Here is a 20627-nt window from a genome sequence, read left to right on the forward strand (position 1 = left end):
ACCGTCAGTAACACACTATGCCGCCAGGGACTCAGATCTTGCAGTGCCAGACGTGTTCCCCTGCTTAAGCCAGTACATATCCAGGCGCGTCTGAAGTTTGCTAGAGAGCATTTGGATGTTCCGGATGAGTATTGGGAGAATGTCTTATGGTCAGATGAAACCAAGGTAGAATTGTTTGGTACAAACACAACTCGACACAACTCAACCCCATAGAAAACCTTTGGAGGGAGTTGAAAGTCTGTGTTGCCCGCCGACAGCCCCAAAACATCACTGCTCTAGAGATCTGCAACGGTGTGTGCCAACCTTGTGAAGACTTACAGAAAACGTTTTACCTCTGAGAAGTATTGAGATTAACTTTTGTTATTGACCAAATACTTCTTTTCCTCCATTATTTGCACATAAATTCTTTAAAAATCAAATTTTCTCATTTTGTCTCTCATAGTTGAGGTCTACCTATGATGTCAATTACAGGCCTCTCTCATCTTTTTAAGTGGGAGAACTTGCACAATTAGTGACTGACTAAATACTTTCCCCCCACTGTGTATATATATATATATATATATATATATATATATATATATATATATATATATATATATATATATATATAAATGTGAACGCTTACATGAATCATGTATGCATGCATGTAAGCGATTCCAAATGTTGTTTGGATCACTCATTTGTTCAATACTTTTGACAAAAGTGAAAATGGAGGGACTAGCTAATAAAAACATCTGTAATCCCTAAGTGGTTAATGTTATATTAGTGTTAAACCCTTTGAATTAAAGATGAAAGTCTATACCTCAATCACACCCAGACTGCTGATTTCATTTAAAATCTATAAGGTGGTGTAAAATGCAAATTTACAAAAATCATATCATTGTCCAAATACCTGGCTGCATTTTTTTATACCTAGTCCTAGATTATGTTCCACACTGTATGAAATGTACTAAAATGTCAGCTACAGTATTTCCTACAATTACCTCACTAAAATAGCATTTGATGTTTTTCAGGGAACTGTTCAGCGTGAACCCTGAAGTGTCAAAATAAACAATGAACACTGCCACTTTCCATGAATAGGTTTACTATGACATGCTATTATATTATAGCTGAGGCACCTAAGAGGGGAATAGGAGGCTTAGGGGGGGTTATAAGGACCCAGAAGAGACACGAAACAGTTGAGATTGTATCATTTGTATGCAAATGTTATCCGTACTAGAAAACACATTTCATTACACCTACCTCCCCCCTCCCTGCATGAAATAAGTAGCATTATATAGAACCTGTTCTAAAAGTGTATTGCAAAAATAGTAGGGCTATTAATGTTATGATATTTAAATGTTGTAAACACTTTCAAATCAATTTTTTTATTTGTAAATGTGCTATTATGTAATATTTCTGTACTGTGTTTTGAAACATGCTGTTCAATTGTGATTTAAAATCAGAAAAGACATGCAGTAATCCTCCTGGTAAAACAGAGCACTTGTGCAATAGTTTTGTTGTTTCAACCAGCCATGATTCAAGAGTAAAAGATATAGTACAAGTGGATATAGAAAAAAAGGGGGTTGAACGTGGATTGTCCACTGGATCAAATTGGGACAGTCCTTGTGAAAAATGACAGTCTGTGCAGTGCTATGTTTTGGCTGAAGAGGGGAACGTGTTGGACACAGCTCAGGAGTGAAAGAATGCTCCTGGGAGTCTGGGAATGCCGGGACCACTGACTCACATGTTCACACGTTTGATCAGAGACACCACCTCACAAGGGATGTTTGAAGTCTGTGTTCCAATTTTTGGATGCCCTGATGCAATCTGAAATAGCAGTATCCGAGCCTTTATACTTAATATACTAAATATATATATAAATATATATAAAATAATTCACATTCGTCATCTTTCTTTTTTTTTATATATCAAATATGGCCTTATGTTCTGTACTCTGTCAACATATTTCACTGGTGGTTATAGAGCTCAATTTTCTGTGTGTAACATAATAATATAATAATCCATTTTTGTTCTAAGAACCCCTGTTGTGCTGAAAAAACAACATTTAAATACATGATCCATGTTCACATTTACTAATACAAATGAAATACATTTTATGTACTATAAAATACCTTCTCTGTCTACTCAGATTAATAAGCCCGTCCTGCCCGGAAATGAGTGTAAAACATGGGTATAAAGACCAGGATTGAAATTTGCAGGAGGTGCTGCACAGACCAGGGTTGTGAATAGAAAGACGGACAGTTAGTCCAAAATGACGTCACATCACTCTCTGTCACATCCGGCATTGCCCAACCCCATCTGCACCTAAATAATAATAAAAGGTGTACAACCTACACCACTGACCTTCTAAGCAGTGTCACAGTCCTTGTTGGAGCTTACCTTTCAACATGGGTCTGCTAGTGGAGCCAAGGGCAATGACAGGCAGGCTGCTGCGGGCCCCGAGAGCAACTGTGCTCTCCAGCAGTGCCCCACCAAAGTGGGCTGCTAAATTGATTCTCGGCAGGCAAGCCTGGTATTTAATCCGCAGCAGGCAGGTAGGTGGCCATCCTAGCGTTTTAGCTAGCAGCTTCTGGGAGGGGTGCAGGAGATGGACCTCAGGCCTCAGGAATTGGAAAGCAGGCTGGAGCTGCACAAGTAAAGTAATGAGAATGGAGGTTAATGAGACTGTAAATTAGGTTTACAATGTTTTGTCAATGCTTCTCATGATGAAAAAAATAAGAACTGCTGAATATTAAAAAAAAAACACACATATATGTGTGGCTGCAGCAGACTACAGAAATCATTATGTTGTTAGTGTTTCTACTGCTTGCTGCACAGCTGGGACTAAAGGGTAAAAGGTAAATCAATCAGTAAAAAACAAGCCAATTCACCCTTTTTAGACATTTTTAGAAAAGCAGTTTTTCTATTCTACTTTCAAAGAATAAACTCACAAAGGCACAAGAGCAGGGAACACATTTAAAGTTATATTACAGTATGCTGTATCATTATTATTAATTCTGTATTGCCAAAATACATCCCCTGATAAAAGGCAAAGGTGGTTGTTTTACATGTTTTTACAAAACAAATGACATCTTAAGGCTAGATTACTGTAATGCACTTTTGTCAGGTTGTTTCTGCAGGAACCAGGGTCCTAACTAAAACTAGAACATTTGACCATATCAGTCCAGTTCTATCAGCACTTCATTGGCTCCCAGTTAAATTCCATATTAAATACAAAATTCTTCAATTAACATAAAGCCCTACATAGCCTCGCTTCTGAGTACCTGCGGGTTACATATTATAAACCATCAAGTATACTTAGATCTCAGGGTGCTGGCTTCTTAGTAGTTCCGAAAATTCAGAAAACCTCAGCAGGGGGAAGAGCCTTCCAGATAATGTTTGGAACTCAGACACAGTCTCAATCTTTAAAACTAGGCTGAAAACGCATCTGTTTAGTTTAAGCTTTTGGTAATTAATGTTTCCCCTTAGATAAAGGTTGTAGGTCCAAGGGTTCATGGACACAGGGAATTGTATTACACTGAGATGCCGGAGCTGTCGTCTCGCTGCTTACACACGATGACACACGACGGTTTGTGGACAGTGGAGCAGATGGACGCTAGCGTTTTAGGGTGCTCCCGTGTCTGTGTTATCTTTTGGCTCTCTTCTTTTAATTAGGCTGTTATAGTCAGACCTGCCTGATGCTTTCTATCCTCTCAGAACTAACTCTGTCTCTTTACCTTCTCAGAGTCACTCAGCTCGAACTGCTGAAAGACTGCCCACTGAGGTCCCCTCTACCTGCGTCAGACCAGCTGCCTCCTACCAGTCCAACCAGCAGGCCCAGTCCCCACCACCACCCATGCCAGACCAGCGGCACACTCTCCTACCACTGCTACCTGTCTAACCTAAATGGACTCTTAACCTAAATGGACTATCTGCCACTATTAATATTACCACTATTAACTATCATTACTCTGACCATTACTGCCATGACTATATTAAGTTCTACTACACCATGATCATTATATTATGATTACGATCAGAGCAGTTCAACAGTATAGATGGTTTGGTAACTTAATAATTTATAAATTATTTATAAATAATATTTTATAAATAGTTCTGACAAGAGGAGGATGGGTCCCCCCCTGTGAGTCTTGGTTCCTCCCAAAGTTTCTTCCTCCAGCTCTGAGGGAGTTTTTCTATGCCACTGTTGCCGTTGGCTTGCTCACTGGGGGTATTGGATCCTTCATGTCTTCTTATGTTTTTTTCTGCCTTTTACTAATTACTAATTATGTAAAGCTGCTTTGTGACAACAACAAAAAAAGCGCTATACAAATACTCTCTCTCTCTCTCTTTCTCTCTCTCTCTCTCTCTCAGCATCTTATCTGTTCAGGAAGTGAGAGAGAAGGGGAACAGCATTCAGTCAGCTGACACAGACATAAACGAGCTGTGCATGTGCAAGCAATGTTGTCAAGGACCAATCTGGATTTGTGTGAGGGAAAAAAAATAATTACGATTTTCTCTCAGAGTGATCATTTTACATGTAAATATATGCAAAATCACAGCACAGCCATTTTCTTAAAATTATGTGCATTGTGATTTTGGCAGATGACATTGTGGTTTTACATTTTAAAAGTGCACAGCTTCAGCTTGGAAATGGCTGCTGGTTATCATAGTCGTATTGCATCTCAGCATTTCAGTCACTATTTCATACTTATCCTATTATACATCTCATAATTGGATCACAATTTCCAATCCAATATCCAATATTCCAATATCCAAAGACAATTCCTGTTTTAAATACCTTTTTTTAATACCACAATTTATATTGTAGAAAAATTATTACAATGTCAGTTTTTTCCAGTATTGTGGAGCCCTAGTATGAATAGAAAATATAAATGTGATATCAGGAACATATATTTGAGTACAGAGAGTAGGAAAGAACCAACCAAACATAAAGGGCTGACACCATCTGACGCCAGGCAGAATCTATACATTGCGATAACGTCACAAATATGCAGATTTGCATGTGGCTTCATCTGGAGACATTTAGCATATTTAGAGCAGATTGTCGACCAGAGGAGGATGGGTCCCCCTTCTGAGTCTTGGTTCCTCTCAAGGTTTCTTCCTCTGGACCCCAGGGAGTTTTTCCTTGCCACTGTTGCAACTAGCTTGCTCAAAAGAAGCATGGACCCAGGTCTCTGTAAAGCTGCTTTATGACAAAAAAAAAACTATTTAAATAAAATTGAATTAAATTTTAGCTACTTTCCATATGAAAGTAGTTGTAAACTTTTAAACCATGTCCAGGGTGGTTTCCTCAGCAAGTTAGCTAGCTCTATTCAACATAGCAAGATTGTTGAGGTTTATTTATTATTATGAAATATTTATATTTATTTGGGCTTTACACTTGTTTTATTCCTCATCATGAAAAACATTATTAACATTCCTATGTGTTGTCCAAACCCAAACAAACAAAAATTAAACAACAGCCCTTTCTTCTGATCTGACTGTATAACAAAGTGGATAATGTCAACTCATTCTGGCAGAGAATGCACTGCTATCAAAATTAGAGGCATCTATTATTCCACTGTTTGTAAGGTAACATATAGAATAATTTGAAGAATCAAATTAATATTCATTTGTATTAGAATTACCAGAATCATTGTGCATGCTTAAATGTATAGGTTCATTTTATATTAAAAACAGCTGCTTCACCAGAGCCTCCAGCATGTTCCCTAAAATGGACCATAACAAGGGAAATAAGCCAACCTTATGAAGAAGCACCTGAGCTTTTTGTGTAACAAAGCACATCCTGCTGAAGGCAGAGCATGCTGCAGCTTGGAGCTTGGTGGGAAGCATCCATTATTTCAACATTATCCAGGCCCGGTCGCTATTCTGCCAGCTGTTTCCAGAAAAAGTCATTATGACTTGCCACCTGCACCCTTCCATATAAGCTATTGACCCACCTTCAGAGTTGCCACTCCATCCATAATCTGACTGGCGTGTAAAGACACTTTTTACTGGTAAGTGATTTTCAAAGCTGCACCTGGACTATCAAACAAAAAGAACCCCGTCCACACACATCTAGTTTTCTTTTTTATTGTAGCCTTCCCTCTACATTTTGGTCTTCTGTTACACAAACATGGTGTTTTTGGTCACTGAAAACTCCAAGGTGGAAATTTCAGTGTTTCCTTCGGACAGGCAAAAATACAAGCTTTTCCCCCTTAGTTTTGACATATATATTCATATATTCATTAAAAATGATTAATTGCATGAATAGTAGCGGAAGGCATTACAATTTTGTTATACCAATGGGCGTATTATATCCATGTTTATTACATTACCAAAATTCATTAAATTACTGTGTATTTATAAATTACATGTATAATTATGGACTATTGGAAGGTCTACACTGTTCACACTATATGTTTAGACATGGCTAGCAGAAGTTAAAACTAACAATTTCCAATGTTCATGGCAGGCTTGTCATTCAGAATGTTCATGTAAACAAAAACATCTTACAATGCAGTGCACAAGGGCCTTTCTTGTGTGAAATACTGGCCACGTCTCCAATTACATTGGCCACATGCTACATTTCTGTCTGTACCTAACACAAGTACAGTGGAAATTAAGAAGCTTATTGCCACAGCAACAGAGATGAAAGATCTTCAATGGTGCTTAGCAAGTCAATTGCTTGGTGCTTGTGTTTCTCATTTTACAAACAGGAATGGAACTGTGCATAACAAACAATGTCATGACTGCATATTGAAATATATCAAGTATGTAGTATAGCAGCAGGGATGGTTTTGGTTCAACACAATATATGTGAAGTGAACAGATTATCAGCTCATGGAATATTTCTTGTTCTACAAAAATAAACAAGGTCATACTCCACACATGATATCTTAACCGTCTGATATGAGCCTGAAGTCAAAATGTTCTCTTTGAATGTCAAACACAAACAACACAGTATGTAAAGCCCTTGTTCTTTCATTAAGAATCCTTTTAAAGGGATGGGTTTCCTGTTTGGGTCCTGATGAAAGCTGAAGTTGCTGTTGTCAGATTTTAAAGTGGCCCATGGGGACCTGTATTGCTCCTTCTGCACGTTCACCAGCTGCATCTGTCCGAATCTGTACGAATTGTCCATGGATCAAAAAATGCTGCTTTGGTGCGGTTACTTATATGAAGAGCGTAAATCAGGTTCATTGGCAAACAGCAGTTACTAAAGGACCCGGATCTCGCTGCCAGTTGAACTATGGCCAATTTGGAGCTCAAAGAAGAGTCTGCGGAGACGGATACAAGCCAGACTAATAAACAGACGCTAACATTGCTAAACACAACGTACAAACACTAAGGCTGTCACTGTGTTCTGTCTGCAAGAGGCTGTGCTGATCAGAAAAGAGCAGTTCAGACAAAGATCAAAAATAAATCATGCAGACTCCGTTTTATCTGATGTTGATTGCAAAAACGATCCCTACTAATTACTATTTTAATATATTTACCAATGCATTGTTTCAACTTGAGTAACTCCCCACAATTTAATAGCTCAAATAATTTGTAGGATCGATAACTGCATGCATCAGGGAGTAAGTTATATAAATATAGATGTATTTTAAAATATTCAAGTTAATATGAATAGTCACTCAACTATATGCTTTCCAATGTGTGAGAAAATCATGAAGAGAACATTTTTGCCTAAAACATAATCTATATTTACAGCTTATCCACATTATTGATTTACAACAATGTTATTTAATGATGTTATAACATATCAGAAGATTTTTTTTTTATAAAATGTATTTTGATGTAATCAAGACAGGTGATGTCTACTAGAGGTGAAGCAAGGACCTTTCACTGCTATACACACACACAGACACTATATTACACAAAGCTTTTTTTTTTTCCGAAAAGAAGTCTCAAGTAACTCAACCTCTGTAGCTAATCATAAACATAAAACTATATTTTAAGCAAATTACTGTCTTATATATATATAAATCATAATTATCAATGTGCAAACATTTGGACACCTTACAGAGTCTGTATGTTTAGCATTCCGAAATTCCCCTTTGGCAGGAATCCCAGCTTGCAAATGTCTTTTTTAGCCAGCTAAAAGTCTTCAGCTTATCGCACATCAACTAGTCCACAGTGAATTCTGAGGTATGATTTGGATCATCATCATTATTCTGTGTAGTCTTTTAATAGATTGACAATTTCATCTAGGATTTTCTGGTATTTTGTAGAATCTATTCTTCCTTTCACTCGTACAATATTGCCAATGTCACTGGCGGAAACACAACCAGAAAGCATGATGAATCCCTATACTTCACAGCTGTCAATGTTCATTAAATAAAATTCCTGTTTTGATATTTATTTATTATTTCTGTTTATCGCATTCATCGCATTCAGTGGTTCATTAAGTGTTGCTGTGCTCAAGGAAGTGAGTATTTATTATTACATCTTATTAAAAGGTATGTATGATTCTTGTTAGCTGTTTATCTGAATTAGTTTACCTTTCACATACAGTGATCAGCAATAGTAGTGAGTTAAGAGTTCCCTGCTAATGGATGAAAAAAATGTAACGCAATGCCTACTAATTTAATGGCATTGGACAGCTAAAAAATGTTGCCAATGCCAGAGAAAAGAGTAATTAGAATCATCTGCTTGGGAGTTCATTAGCAGAGCAGTTTGCATTGTTTATTGTATCAGATGATGCTTAAGGAAAATGTGAGACCATCCATCTAAAAACTGAAGCTGAATCAAAGGTGAACCATGTCAACATGACAATGACCCAAAACAATTTAGTAAATCCACAAAGGAATGGCTCAATAGAACGAAAAGGTTCTAAAATAGCAATGTAATTGCTCAGATCTTAATCCTGTTGAAATGCTGTGTTATTTGATAATAGAACATGTAAGGAACCCTAACATTACAAATAATTCTGTATAGAAGAGTGGAAAAAGTAGACAGTTATAAGAAATGTCTTCCTCAGTATAAACGGTCATGTTTTTTCATTTTATTGAAATGAAAAAACATACATACTCCTAACTACAATATAAAAAAACCTCAGAATGGTACATTTTATAGTGTTATGCTCAGAATCTTGGTGGAGGCTGAGGATAGTTTGCATTACAATTTGCCGAAAGAGCCAGAGCATTAATCCACTGCAGATCAACTCACAAGCAAAGGATTCTAACCATTTTTTTCTCTGACGTTAGCCTTCAGTATGTCAGAGTGACCCTGCAGATTCTTCTAGCATTCAGAAAGCCCTGCTGTCATGTGACACAAACAGAGAACAGCTGTCACAAACAGGATGGAATGAAGAGGCTGGCTCGGGCTGAGTGGGGAAGGTAGGGGTGAGCTAGTGTGGAGTTTAGAAGGAAAGTGACAAGTGGTTTAGAGTTATAGTCAGAAAAATGTGAACTTGATTTCAGTTTATTTAGTTTTAGAGGATGCAGTTATCACAATAGTAACAGTGCCTTACAATTTTATTTAAATTAGTTTTCATTCATAGCTCACTGAAACAAAGTCTGCCAAACGTCATGTGGGAGGTACAGTGCTATGACTTGAGTTTGTTTTAAAAATTTACAGATGTGTGTAGTTTTGTGGAAATAAACATGCCTTACTTTTTTGCCATGTTTGTCATTTTAGATATTGAAAACAGCAAAACACAGATTAAAACTTGATACCTAATAATACTGCCACAAGAGCTATACTGCAATGCAAAGCTGCAGGCATGCTCAGCATTTTTATACATGCCAAAGAGCTAAATAAGCTTAAATGTTTAACTGCTTAACTGCTTTTTACTCATTTGTTTGGTGTTTCCCTTTAAATTGTCTATAGTCAGTATATTCTGCTGTGGTTTGAAGAGATACACAAGGATTTAACAATGCTGCTTAGTGAAGCATGTCTCCAATAATGTATCATATAGAAGTGGCCCAAGAACATTCACATTGAAGAAAAGTCAAGGGATGCCATTCTTTTAGACAAGAATCTCTAGACACCATACAATTCTTTTCACTTCAGGGTGATAAAGGGATTCTCCATCATACTGATTCTCTCTATAAACTATTTTATCTTTTTGTTCCAGTCCAGTTATTTGTCCACACGAAACACTGATCAAAAGATCTGGGCATGGTCCTAAACTTGTAATGAGCATGCTTTAATGACATCCTTTTTTTGAAGACTCCAAGCTTGCTACAAAGCAGAACAAAATACAACAGGCTCCTAAAAATAAGGCTCTTTCACTGCTCAATGTGCATGCAGTGGAAAACACATCAAATTTTGGCTTGGCCAGTTGGACAATTGGTCAAAACATTCAGCCATCAAAAAGCCAGCTTGCAGACTGAAAGTATTCCAGTACCTCAAGCCCCTGGACTTTGTTTTCCATTCTGCACTCAGATTGATCACTGCTGATAGTTTTAATACTCATAATTGTGAGCTTAATTATGAAGTTGGGTGGCCCTTTTTATCCATGTGGCATTAGAAAAATTGGATTTTAAAAATTTATTTATTGGTTACATTTCCCACCATGTGTCACATTTATGTTGTCTTTTAAAACCAGTGCTTACCAAACTCATGACTAGATTACACTGTTTTCTTCACATCTTACATGTTTTACATATTTTAACCTTTTTCACTTCCGTCTCAGTTTAGTTGATCTTTGTTTAACCTGTTCTTATTATCAAACTGGTTTGAGTTTATTATCATATTTTTATTGTTTGTATGTTTATTTTTATGGTTGTATTATATTTATTTATTTATTTAATATTTTACAGTTACTTGAAATTGTTTACATTTTTATGTCAAGAGATAGTTTGGTGTTTTACCCTGCTAAATTGAAATTACAATCCTTCCTTAATATATTTCTGAAACTAAAAAAGGTCAAATAAAAATTGTTATAATTACATATAGAACCCTCCATAATTATTGGCACCCCTCGGTAATATGTGTTCTTAAACTTGTAATAAATTATTTATAATAACATAATAAAGGACAACATTGCAAAAAAAAAAATCCACCCTTTTATTCAAGTGTATTTATTTAAAAATCCACATTAAGAAATAATTATATGAAATCATTTTTTGGCACCCCTGATGTTAATGCTTTGTACAACCCCCTTCTGCCAACAAGACAGCACTTAACCTTCTTCTGTTACAATTTACAAGATGGGAGAAAACAGAGAAAGGGATTTTCGACCATTCCTCTTTGTACAATCTTTCTAAATCGTCCTGGGTTCTGGGTAATCTCCTATGCACTCTCCTCTTCAGCTCACCCCACAAGTTTTCAATTAGGTTGAGATCTGGGGACTGAAATGGCCATGGGAGGAGCTTGATTTTGTGTCTAGTGAACCATTTTTGTGTCGATTTTGCCACATGTTTAGGGTTATTATCTTGCTGAAAGATCCAGTGATGACCCATCTTCAGCTTTTGGGCAGAGGCCACCAGATTTTGATTTAAAATGTTCTGGTATTCCCATATTGATGCCATGAACCTTAACAAGGTTCCCAGGGCCTTTGGATGAGAAACAGGCCCACAGCATCACCGAACACCGAGTGTTTGTTACCAAAGGGCTCTATCTTGGTCTCATCTGACCAAAGCACATAGTCCCATTTGAAGTCCCAGTACTGCTTAACGAATTCCAGACATTTAGGTTGTAAGTAAGTGAGAAAAGGCTTTTTCTGTGCATGCCTCCCAAACAGGTAGTTCACATATAGACAGCGCCTGATGGTTGTTATGGAGTCTTTGTGACCCCAAGATGCTACTGCAAGATGCTACTGGATTTCTCCAACAGTGAGATTTGGAGAACTTTTTACTTCTTTTACCATCCTCCTCACTGTGAGCAAGATACACGTATATTGAATTGAATTGTTTGCCACTGTTCCAGTTGTTTTTTGATGATTTTGATTTCTCTGAATGTAGATCTGGGCAGGTGTAGGCACGCAGCTATTTTCTTGTGGCCACTGCTTGACTTATGAAGGATTAACACACATCTGCCTTACTTGAATGGTGTGTTCTCTTGTCTTTCCCATGTTGGAGAGAAGATAAGAGAACTAGGCCTCTGTGTCACGTCATATTTATACCCCAGGGAAACAGGAAGTGATTAATTACTAATTAAAAGTTCTTAGATACTCAACTTTATAAATCACAGTAGAAATAACAGAAATGCTTCAATAACATTTATTTATTTGTATTTATTAGCTGCCAATAATTATTTCTTAGTCAGGGATTGTTATTTGTTAGACAGGGATTTTTTTCACTTGAGTTAAAGGTTACTTTTTTCAGTCATTTTCAGAGTGAGATTATACTTCTGCAATAAAAATTTAATTTATTTGATGGCTTTTAACACATCTTAACCAGGGGTGCCAATAATTGTAGAGGGCACTGTATATGCATGCTATTACATGCTATATTTTAATACCAGAATGAAAGTGCAGTGATCTTCAGAACGATGCAGCAACTTCACAGGTTTCAAGTCACAACATATTTTATTCTTCATTTTTTAAATGCTGACCATGTTAACTATTGAAATCCAATTAGCAACTAAAAAACTACAACACATTTAATCATGCATTCTAGGGAAGAATTTGTCTTAAAGGGGTTTTAAAGGCCTTCTTCTGCTCTTGGTTAACCTCTATGTGAACTAATGCATGCGATCACTTTTCTCATTTTTACAGAGGACATATGTACCCCACATTCACACAATGTATCACTAAATAAACCAAATTTACTTACAAATAAAAAGGATGCATAATCTACTTCAGTTTGTGACAAAATTGGGTTCTGAGGGCACGGCTAATAACTTAAACTGTACTTTGCTTTTGTTCAAAACTTGCTCAACAATGTCATTTTCTTTCAAAACTCGTACATGCAAAACTTAAGTTCTATTTAAAACATATTAAACAGCGTTATCCACAGTTGATATTCATACGTGCTTGCAAGCCATTTCTATTCTCGATTCCTAAAAACCTCTTTCCAGTTTCAGATCTGTAAAACAAGTAAAAGTAAAACACAGGAATGTTTGTTCCAAAACTATATGAGCTCTTTAGAGTCTACTGTTTTTGCAACGTTTTTAACCTTGCCGAGGTGCATTGTGCGCAGAGGTTGCCAACTTTCTGCAGTCAATCGCTACAGACCTCCAAACTTTATGTAGCTTTCAGATTAGCTCAAGAACAAAAACAGAACTTCACAGACATCAAACCAAAAATAATTACTATTGGTGACCTACAATGTCTTTGCAAAAAACACTTTTAAATATATGTAAATAACTCAATAAATAAATTTCAATCTGCTTTATATTCAGCTTATATTCAGCTATATAAATGCAATTGTTGACAAGCCAAAGGATACAGACCATGTTCACTGACACCTTATACTCAGCTGTATAAATGCAATTGTTGACAAGCCAAAGAATACAGACCATGTTCACTGACAAGGCAAAGTAAGGATTACGCACAAATCTGACTCAACACAACTATACAAATAGTACAACCAATACGAAAAGTAGTACCAATGTCAGTGTGTTGTCTAGCTTGTTTTCCAACATCAACTGACTGCAAACTTACTAACTACATTGATGTTTACAAGGACTAACTATTAATCATTACTATTAATTAGTGTTGCAATACTTGAGTCCAGTCTGTCCATGTCTTAACTGGGTAGTTTTTGTTTGAAGACTGAATGTTATATTTTTCACACTTAGTGGAGTAAAAAAGGAGTGAAATGGTTAGCAAATGCACAAACAGGATAACAACTGTCTCAAACATGAGCATTAGAAAAAACTAAAACCAAAATCCAGGCAAGAGTCAAGAACCAGAAAGAGTCAACAAAATCAGGCTAAAAAAAAAACAAAATGGAGATCCAGAACAGTAATCCAAAAGAGAAAAACAAGGACCAACAGCAAGGAGCAACACCACGTTGGTCTAAAATCTAACAAAAAGCTGCCCAATTTAAATAAAATTCAATACTACCAAACTTTCTTGTCTTAATGCACATGCATTAACAAACCAATAGGGCCCTCAGTTCTTTACCTCAGGAGAGGAATGTTGGAGAATGGCATATACTTCATCATACATCCTAGTAAACACCCACCCACCCAGGGCTTTTTAGCTTTACAATGACCAAGAAGTCAACAAAAATGTCAGACAAAACACAGTTACTGTGTCCAAGACCTATCGCTGACAAGAGTAACAATACATTGATTTGTTCCCACGATTCAAATGATCCACAAGGGGGCTTTAAATGCATTTAGTAAATGGCAAACTAAACAATAACTGCTGATACTGATTGGTTTGAGAGTTCTATTTCAAGTTATAAGTATCCCTTTGAATACTAATGATAGATCTGGTGACTGGCAAGTTATTATTGCAATCAAAACTCTTATGACCTCAATCAATTTACTCCAAATAAAACTAAGCAACCTACAGCTTTACTTACAAAACATGTTTCAATTTGTTCTTCTGTCACTGAAAGTAGAACTCCTGTAAGCAAATCCTACTAGCAACCTTTTCAGTAAAGACTGGTCTGTTCAAAAGTGGGTCCTGGCAGCTTTAATTGTGTAATGGTCACATGCAAGAATTAGCCCCATCAAAACAGAAAAAGCCTAAGCTTGGAACAGTCGAGAAACAGTTTAGCTGGTAGTTTGGGAATGTAGCAATGATACTTACAGAGAGCTCAGTGCTGCTTTAACAACACACAGATGCCAGACATGGGGCCCAGTTCATAATGTTCTGTTGAATTTCTCACTTGTCCAAAGTGTGCTGCAGGCTTTTTACTTTAGTATCCATCTAACCTCTTAAGAAATGTGTTTTTATGACTACAGAATTATTCAGCATTTGTAATTTATTATAATAATTTAAAGTCCAGAACTTTTTAAAAGTTTGATTTATGAATTTAATTATTTCCCTGTGTGTTCAAATATACTCATAACTAAGTGTTTAGTACCTTTTCCTTCAAAAGTGTAACAGTATAAGCACATACCTGTAATTGAGAGTCTAAAAAAAACAAAAAAAACAATGCCAAAAGATGATGTTGCAAAGAGATTTTGCAGATGTCTGTGCTTCCCTCATTTCCAAAATAAAAAGAAGACCATGGAAAAATAAATTAAACAGTAATGCAAAAGACTGCAAGAGTTTAAACGGGACAAGGCAGTGTTGGTTGGCTGTGTGTACAGGCTGAGAGTGTTAAGTGAACCTGGAACACATTATAGTTAAATGAGAGAAAAAAAAATAGGCCACTTTGCAGGATACCATTATCTCATCCACTTTCTCATGATGTCAGCCCACAACCTTCACTCTTTTCTGCAGCAGCACTTGGTAATGTAAACTTTAGCAGTTACTACCTTCGGAGTACATGACTAGTGGGCTAAACCAGTTTAAACCTGCAAACGTAAAAGAATTACATTCTTCATTCTAGAAACAATTCCTGTGAAACTACGAAAGAAGATCAGTTTATAGGTTCTTTATGAAACTAAATACGGATATTCTGTGAAATTGCTTCTATGAACAATTTGTGAACCTTAATTTTTAAGTGTACATTAGTGACAAAGTTTTAAAAAGTCTACTTACTTCAGCTGAGCACTGTTAAATAGGAAGCGAACTGAAGAACGCATTGAGAACAAGTGTAATATTTTTTCCTTTCTCCTGCAACAGTGAAGATATGCCAACTGCAAACAGACAGTAAACCAGAGGAGGGACTTCAGAAAGCTTTTAGTGGAGCTTTTGGGAAGACTCCCCTTATTTGGCTATGAAGCAATCATAAGAGGGAGATACAATCTCCCCTGAGACTAATCTCCAAGTGGCCTTAGTCTAAACTCCAGCTTCACTGTAGCCTTTTCACTTTATCCATCAACAGTATCAGCAGCTAGCTGTAAACCAACTTATGAAATGTTTCAAACAAAGCAGCCATGATAGCTCTCCTTAAACACAAAGACACACCTTTAAAATGCTCTACCCAAGTAGAGTAAAAAAATAAATTAATAAATAAAACAATTCAAAATAAGAGCTCATCAGTCCTCAAATAAACCCAACTTTATCTAGCATGGTTAATAAAGCCTATTCTCTCATGGTCAGGAATCATTTGGCTAGTCAACCTATAGACAAAAATAAGTTATTTTGTCAGGGCCTAATAAGGGCCTAACAAATGGGTAGAGTGATTGCTGATTGATTCTCTACATAAGCCTGCTCTCTGTGCTGTTGCTATGTCAACCTCTCAAGAAGAACCCTTAAGCAAACTGACTTAATGCTGGGTTGGGTAAACGTCAGCCAAACACAAAATACTGCTTGGACAGAAAAAAAGAGCAGCAAATAACAGATATGTTCTATTACTAACCTGAGATAGGAACATAGAAATGTTCCCTACAAATGATAATCCCTAGATATTAGCTGTATTCAAAGCATTCAGGGTAATGCCTAGTTCCCAATGGGTACTCCAGCATTCTGTCTTGCAAATGTTTAACCAATCCATATGTACAATACATGTCATCTTGACAAACATCTGATCAATAAATATTTTAAAAGATATTTCTTAAAGTAAATGGGTTCAATAAAAATCAAAGGCTTGCTCACTGGTTCATAACTTATTAACATGTTACAGCACACTGCCTCCTAGTGACAGTATTGAAGGATAAAAGTATCATGCTCCCTCTCAACTAGGGCACAGGAAATCAGCTTTTATATTAGAATATTTTCAATCCAAGTGTAAATCTGTACTATATTATACAGATCATACATTTTATTTAAAAAATAATAATAATAAAATACTTAATGGCTATGGATATCAAGCAGCGCATTCATGACTCATCACTTTACTTTAAGGCTTAACGTTTGTTAACTCTATATGAGGTACCAGTATCAGAAAAGAAGGCACATTGTATCCAGTTAACAGTTTTTACACTACATACCCAAAACCTCTCAAAGCCAATCACTTCCTGAAACCTCAAAAGCATTGTTCTTACTCCATTACATAACAATAACCAATCATAACCAAAATGTACACTTACCCTCAAAACTACAGTGTAAAACAAAACATTGTAATGTAAACAAATTGAGTGTCTGGTCTGAAAATGTTGTTAAATTACTATATAACAATATAATGCCAATTGGAAACATTACATTGTTTTTCATGGTTGAAAACATTTAGTTCAAAGTTACTATAGCTTAATAATTTTAGACATAGAGAATGAACATAAAGTGCTTTGGCTGAAAATTAACATTTGTTTCTACACTACAGTAATTATTTTTATTTACATTGCTCAGAATTGAAGCTGTTACTTTAAGCTTGACACCTTTATGCTTTCTTACATGTACATGCTTTTACACTGTGGCACTTTTAATTATGTCAACTTATTTGAGGATTAGGTATCATATTGGAAGGGAAAAGATTCTACTGGGGATCGCTACTCAAAACGGAGAGACCCTTTGAAAAATCTCCTGTATAAGTCAGTATACTGTAAGTCAGTATATTGCACAAGTTAAATAGCGTGTACAGGAAAGACAAAACAAGAAAGGGCACCTGTCACACACAAATCATTCATATGCAGGTACCTCAGAAATATGTGCGGCACGCATCCATTTCTAAACACACTACAAAAGTGTTACTAGCTAGAGTTATAAGGCACATTTGCTCAATACTAACAATTTATGTAAATAAAACAAAATCATTCAACATAATATAGACCACATTATAATGATCACTTAATATAGTTAATGGGTTTTAAAGGTTTCTGGTTTAATACAATGGCAAAACCTTCATCGTGCACCTCTTGATGTAGTCTATTGTAGACTTTGAGTTGTTCAGATCATTATCCTGCTGTAGAAATCAACTTCAGCTCTTTAAGTGTGATATTTGTATCCAGAATTTACTGGTAATATAAAACATTCTTTCCTCTACTAGTTTCCAAATGCATCAGGCTTGTTAAATCCTCCCTAGCTTTGTATAAGCAGTTTTCTCTGAAAGTTTTTGTGGTCTTCCAGACCTCAACTTTACCGCTCTGGTTTTATTAACTGTCATTTTCTAATTACATTATAAACTGAGACAATAGATACAATAAAACACTTCGCTATCTTCTTAAGGCCTTCTCTTGCTTTGTGGGCATTAAGAACTTTATTTTAGAGTGCTAGGCAGCTGCTTAAGGCTGTTTGTAAAGCCTTGAAATGCACTTGGCCTTTCCTTAAAAAGCAGTAAAAAAATAGTCGCTCCAGAAACAGAGTTGTAGGATTGCTTGCCATCTTTTCCTCTTTATATGTTAGCTACAATATAATTGCTGCAGGACAAGCATGTTCAATTGGTGAATTTGAACTAGTTTCGAGTAGTGTATTTGAAATGTGTGCTGCTGGTACACATCATAATGTTACCATAATATTAGCAAGAAAGTAGTAACAAAATGAATCTGTTAATTTTATCTGGAAAATGCTACCTACAAAATAGTCAACACACCGATGTCAGGCGTACTACAAACCAATCATAGTTAATGCTGGAACATAGGCGTATCAGGCAAAGTTCTTTAGTGCTCCAACAAAAATGCAATGTGAAACCAAAACTAACCAGACCAAATATATACAGTGCAACAAAAAGGTGAACCTTGGTCTGGACTTTCAGGTGTGAAAACATTCTAAGACTGAAATAAGAACTTCTGTGTTCTGACCAACTGTTCTTCATTGTGCCTTCTTAAAAACACTTAAATCTGAAACATTCAATACAATATAGCCCCAAAATAGTACTACTAGTAATTTGTGGGCTATAAGGAAAAGGAATTTGTTCTTTTAACATCACAAATTTAACTGCACCATTTTATTTTCTCAAAAGCTTAGTATTTCATAAAAAAGCTATCCATAACTTTGTCAATGAGGTCTTAAAAATGGATGTGAAATTACATTAAAAAACATCAAATAAAAATGTAGGTGAGTATTTTCAAAAGTCTTCGATAAATGCAAATAAATGACTAACATGACTTATTCAGTATTCACAAGGTCAGCATCTAAAATCCAGGGGCCTTTAAATCTGGAGAAGGCAGGAGAAGGAACCTGCTTGTTATATTTGCAAAAATCATAAGAAACCAACCAAAAAATCTTAGTAAAACAAGATTATTCAGGTATGTTGCCTTGTGTTCACAATTTAGAAGCGTCAAAGCATGCACATTTTATAATGCTTTAGGAATTCCCACTTGTTCTGGGAAAAAAAACTAATTTAATTTCACTGTGAAATGACAATAAAATCGACTTGACTGAAATAAGAATTAACAGGAACAGTGTAGGTCAATCTGAGCTCTGGAAGACCAAGAAAACTTTAAGATATCTGCTTTCTAAAAGTTCCATGTATTTGGTTTATATAGTTTTTTGCCTGTATCTAGGCTTTCTTATTTGCACCTATATAATAACAAGGCAAGTTTCAACACTTTATATGTGCCCTGTTAGTGCCTTTTCTTTACATTCAATTTGTGTACATATATTTGTCTAAAAAGTTAAATAAAAAATTGAGCCCTTTTAAAATAAATATTTCTTACAAATGTCACTGACTAATAACACACAGAATTTACTTACATAAAATATCTAAATCACATTGTGTGAGTGAAAAACTTATAGTGCATAGTCCCTCATGGTAGTAAAAACATGGACTAATCCCTGAACTAAACACAGCAACAGCTGAAAAAAATGAGATGGAAACCTGTTTTAGCAGTCTGCCACTTCACAAGTCCATTTGCAAGAACATGACCTGCTTCTTTGTTGACTATTCTAACCTTATCTTCCATCGTTAATGGGCTATTGTTCTTCTAAAACTGGGTGATACCAATTCTGGCTCTCTCAAAGACCACTCTCAGCACACATTCATCTCTAGATATACCGAAAGCTAACATGAATCTTATGTTTAAGAAACTCCGTATTTGTCTATAAAAAGTCTTCCTGGTACAGCCCATTACCTCAATTACCTCTAAACTCATTCACCTGTCCAAACAGTAATTTGCTGCTTTCAGATAGATTAATACTACATTTACATTTATAGCTCTTATCCAGAGCGACGTACAAGGTTACTCGCATTACAGAGGAGGGCCAATGTAGTGTTAGGAGTCTTACCCAAGGACTCTTATTGGTGTAGCACAGCATAGTCACCCAGACCGGGAATCGAACCCCAGTCTCCCACATGGTGTAATTGTTCACTGGCAGGTAGAGGTGTTATCTGTTGCGCCACACAAACCACTACTTAAGCCCCTCCGAAGTTACTTCTTCTCTAGGTCCTACCAAACCCAAAACTGTAAAATAAGACAACTCAATCATTTTGAGATAAGACAACAAATCATTTAGATCCCCCCCCCCCCGGCAGGCCCATTACAATTATGCAAGTATTTTCACCCACTACCTCTGACCATCTGCAGCTGGTTTAATGTTGCTAGTCTGTGTGGTCTTATTAGCATAATCAGAGTTTTTTTTTAGTTTAAATGTAGGACAGTCTGATTTAGAGTATGACAACACAGCAAAGTGTTGCCTACATGTTTTCAGCATGGACCAAGCTTATGTCAACAATTCATACTCTCCTTTTGGTTAGAAAGCGACTAAAAGCCTCTGGGGTGGGCAGCATTAGATCGCCAAACGGTAAGCTGAGCGCTATGAGACTCTTGCCTATTAATAAAAACATTGCTAATACTTTTCTATAGGTTAC

At 36.2% G+C, this 20627-nt stretch overlaps 1 protein-coding gene across 4 annotated transcripts in view; it reads right to left on the bottom strand.

Moving 5' to 3' along the window:
• The window catches only part of plce1 (phospholipase C, epsilon 1), an 83048-nt gene that overhangs the window by 49923 nt on the left and 12498 nt on the right, over positions 1-20627 (bottom strand). For all 4 annotated transcript variants that reach the window (XR_011978228.1, XM_072667674.1, XM_072667675.1 and 1 more), the window contains exon 5: positions 2383-2629. Coding sequence is in view for 3 of the 4 variants with exons in the window: in XM_072667674.1 (XP_072523775.1) it covers positions 2383-2629 (247 nt within the window). In the remaining variant the exon portion in view is untranslated. The remainder of the gene's footprint in view (positions 1-2382; positions 2630-20627) is intronic.

Source organism: Salminus brasiliensis, chromosome 22 (assembly GCF_030463535.1).
Source record: "Salminus brasiliensis chromosome 22, fSalBra1.hap2, whole genome shotgun sequence".
In the NCBI taxonomy this organism is placed as follows: Eukaryota; Metazoa; Chordata; class Actinopteri; order Characiformes; family Bryconidae; genus Salminus; species Salminus brasiliensis.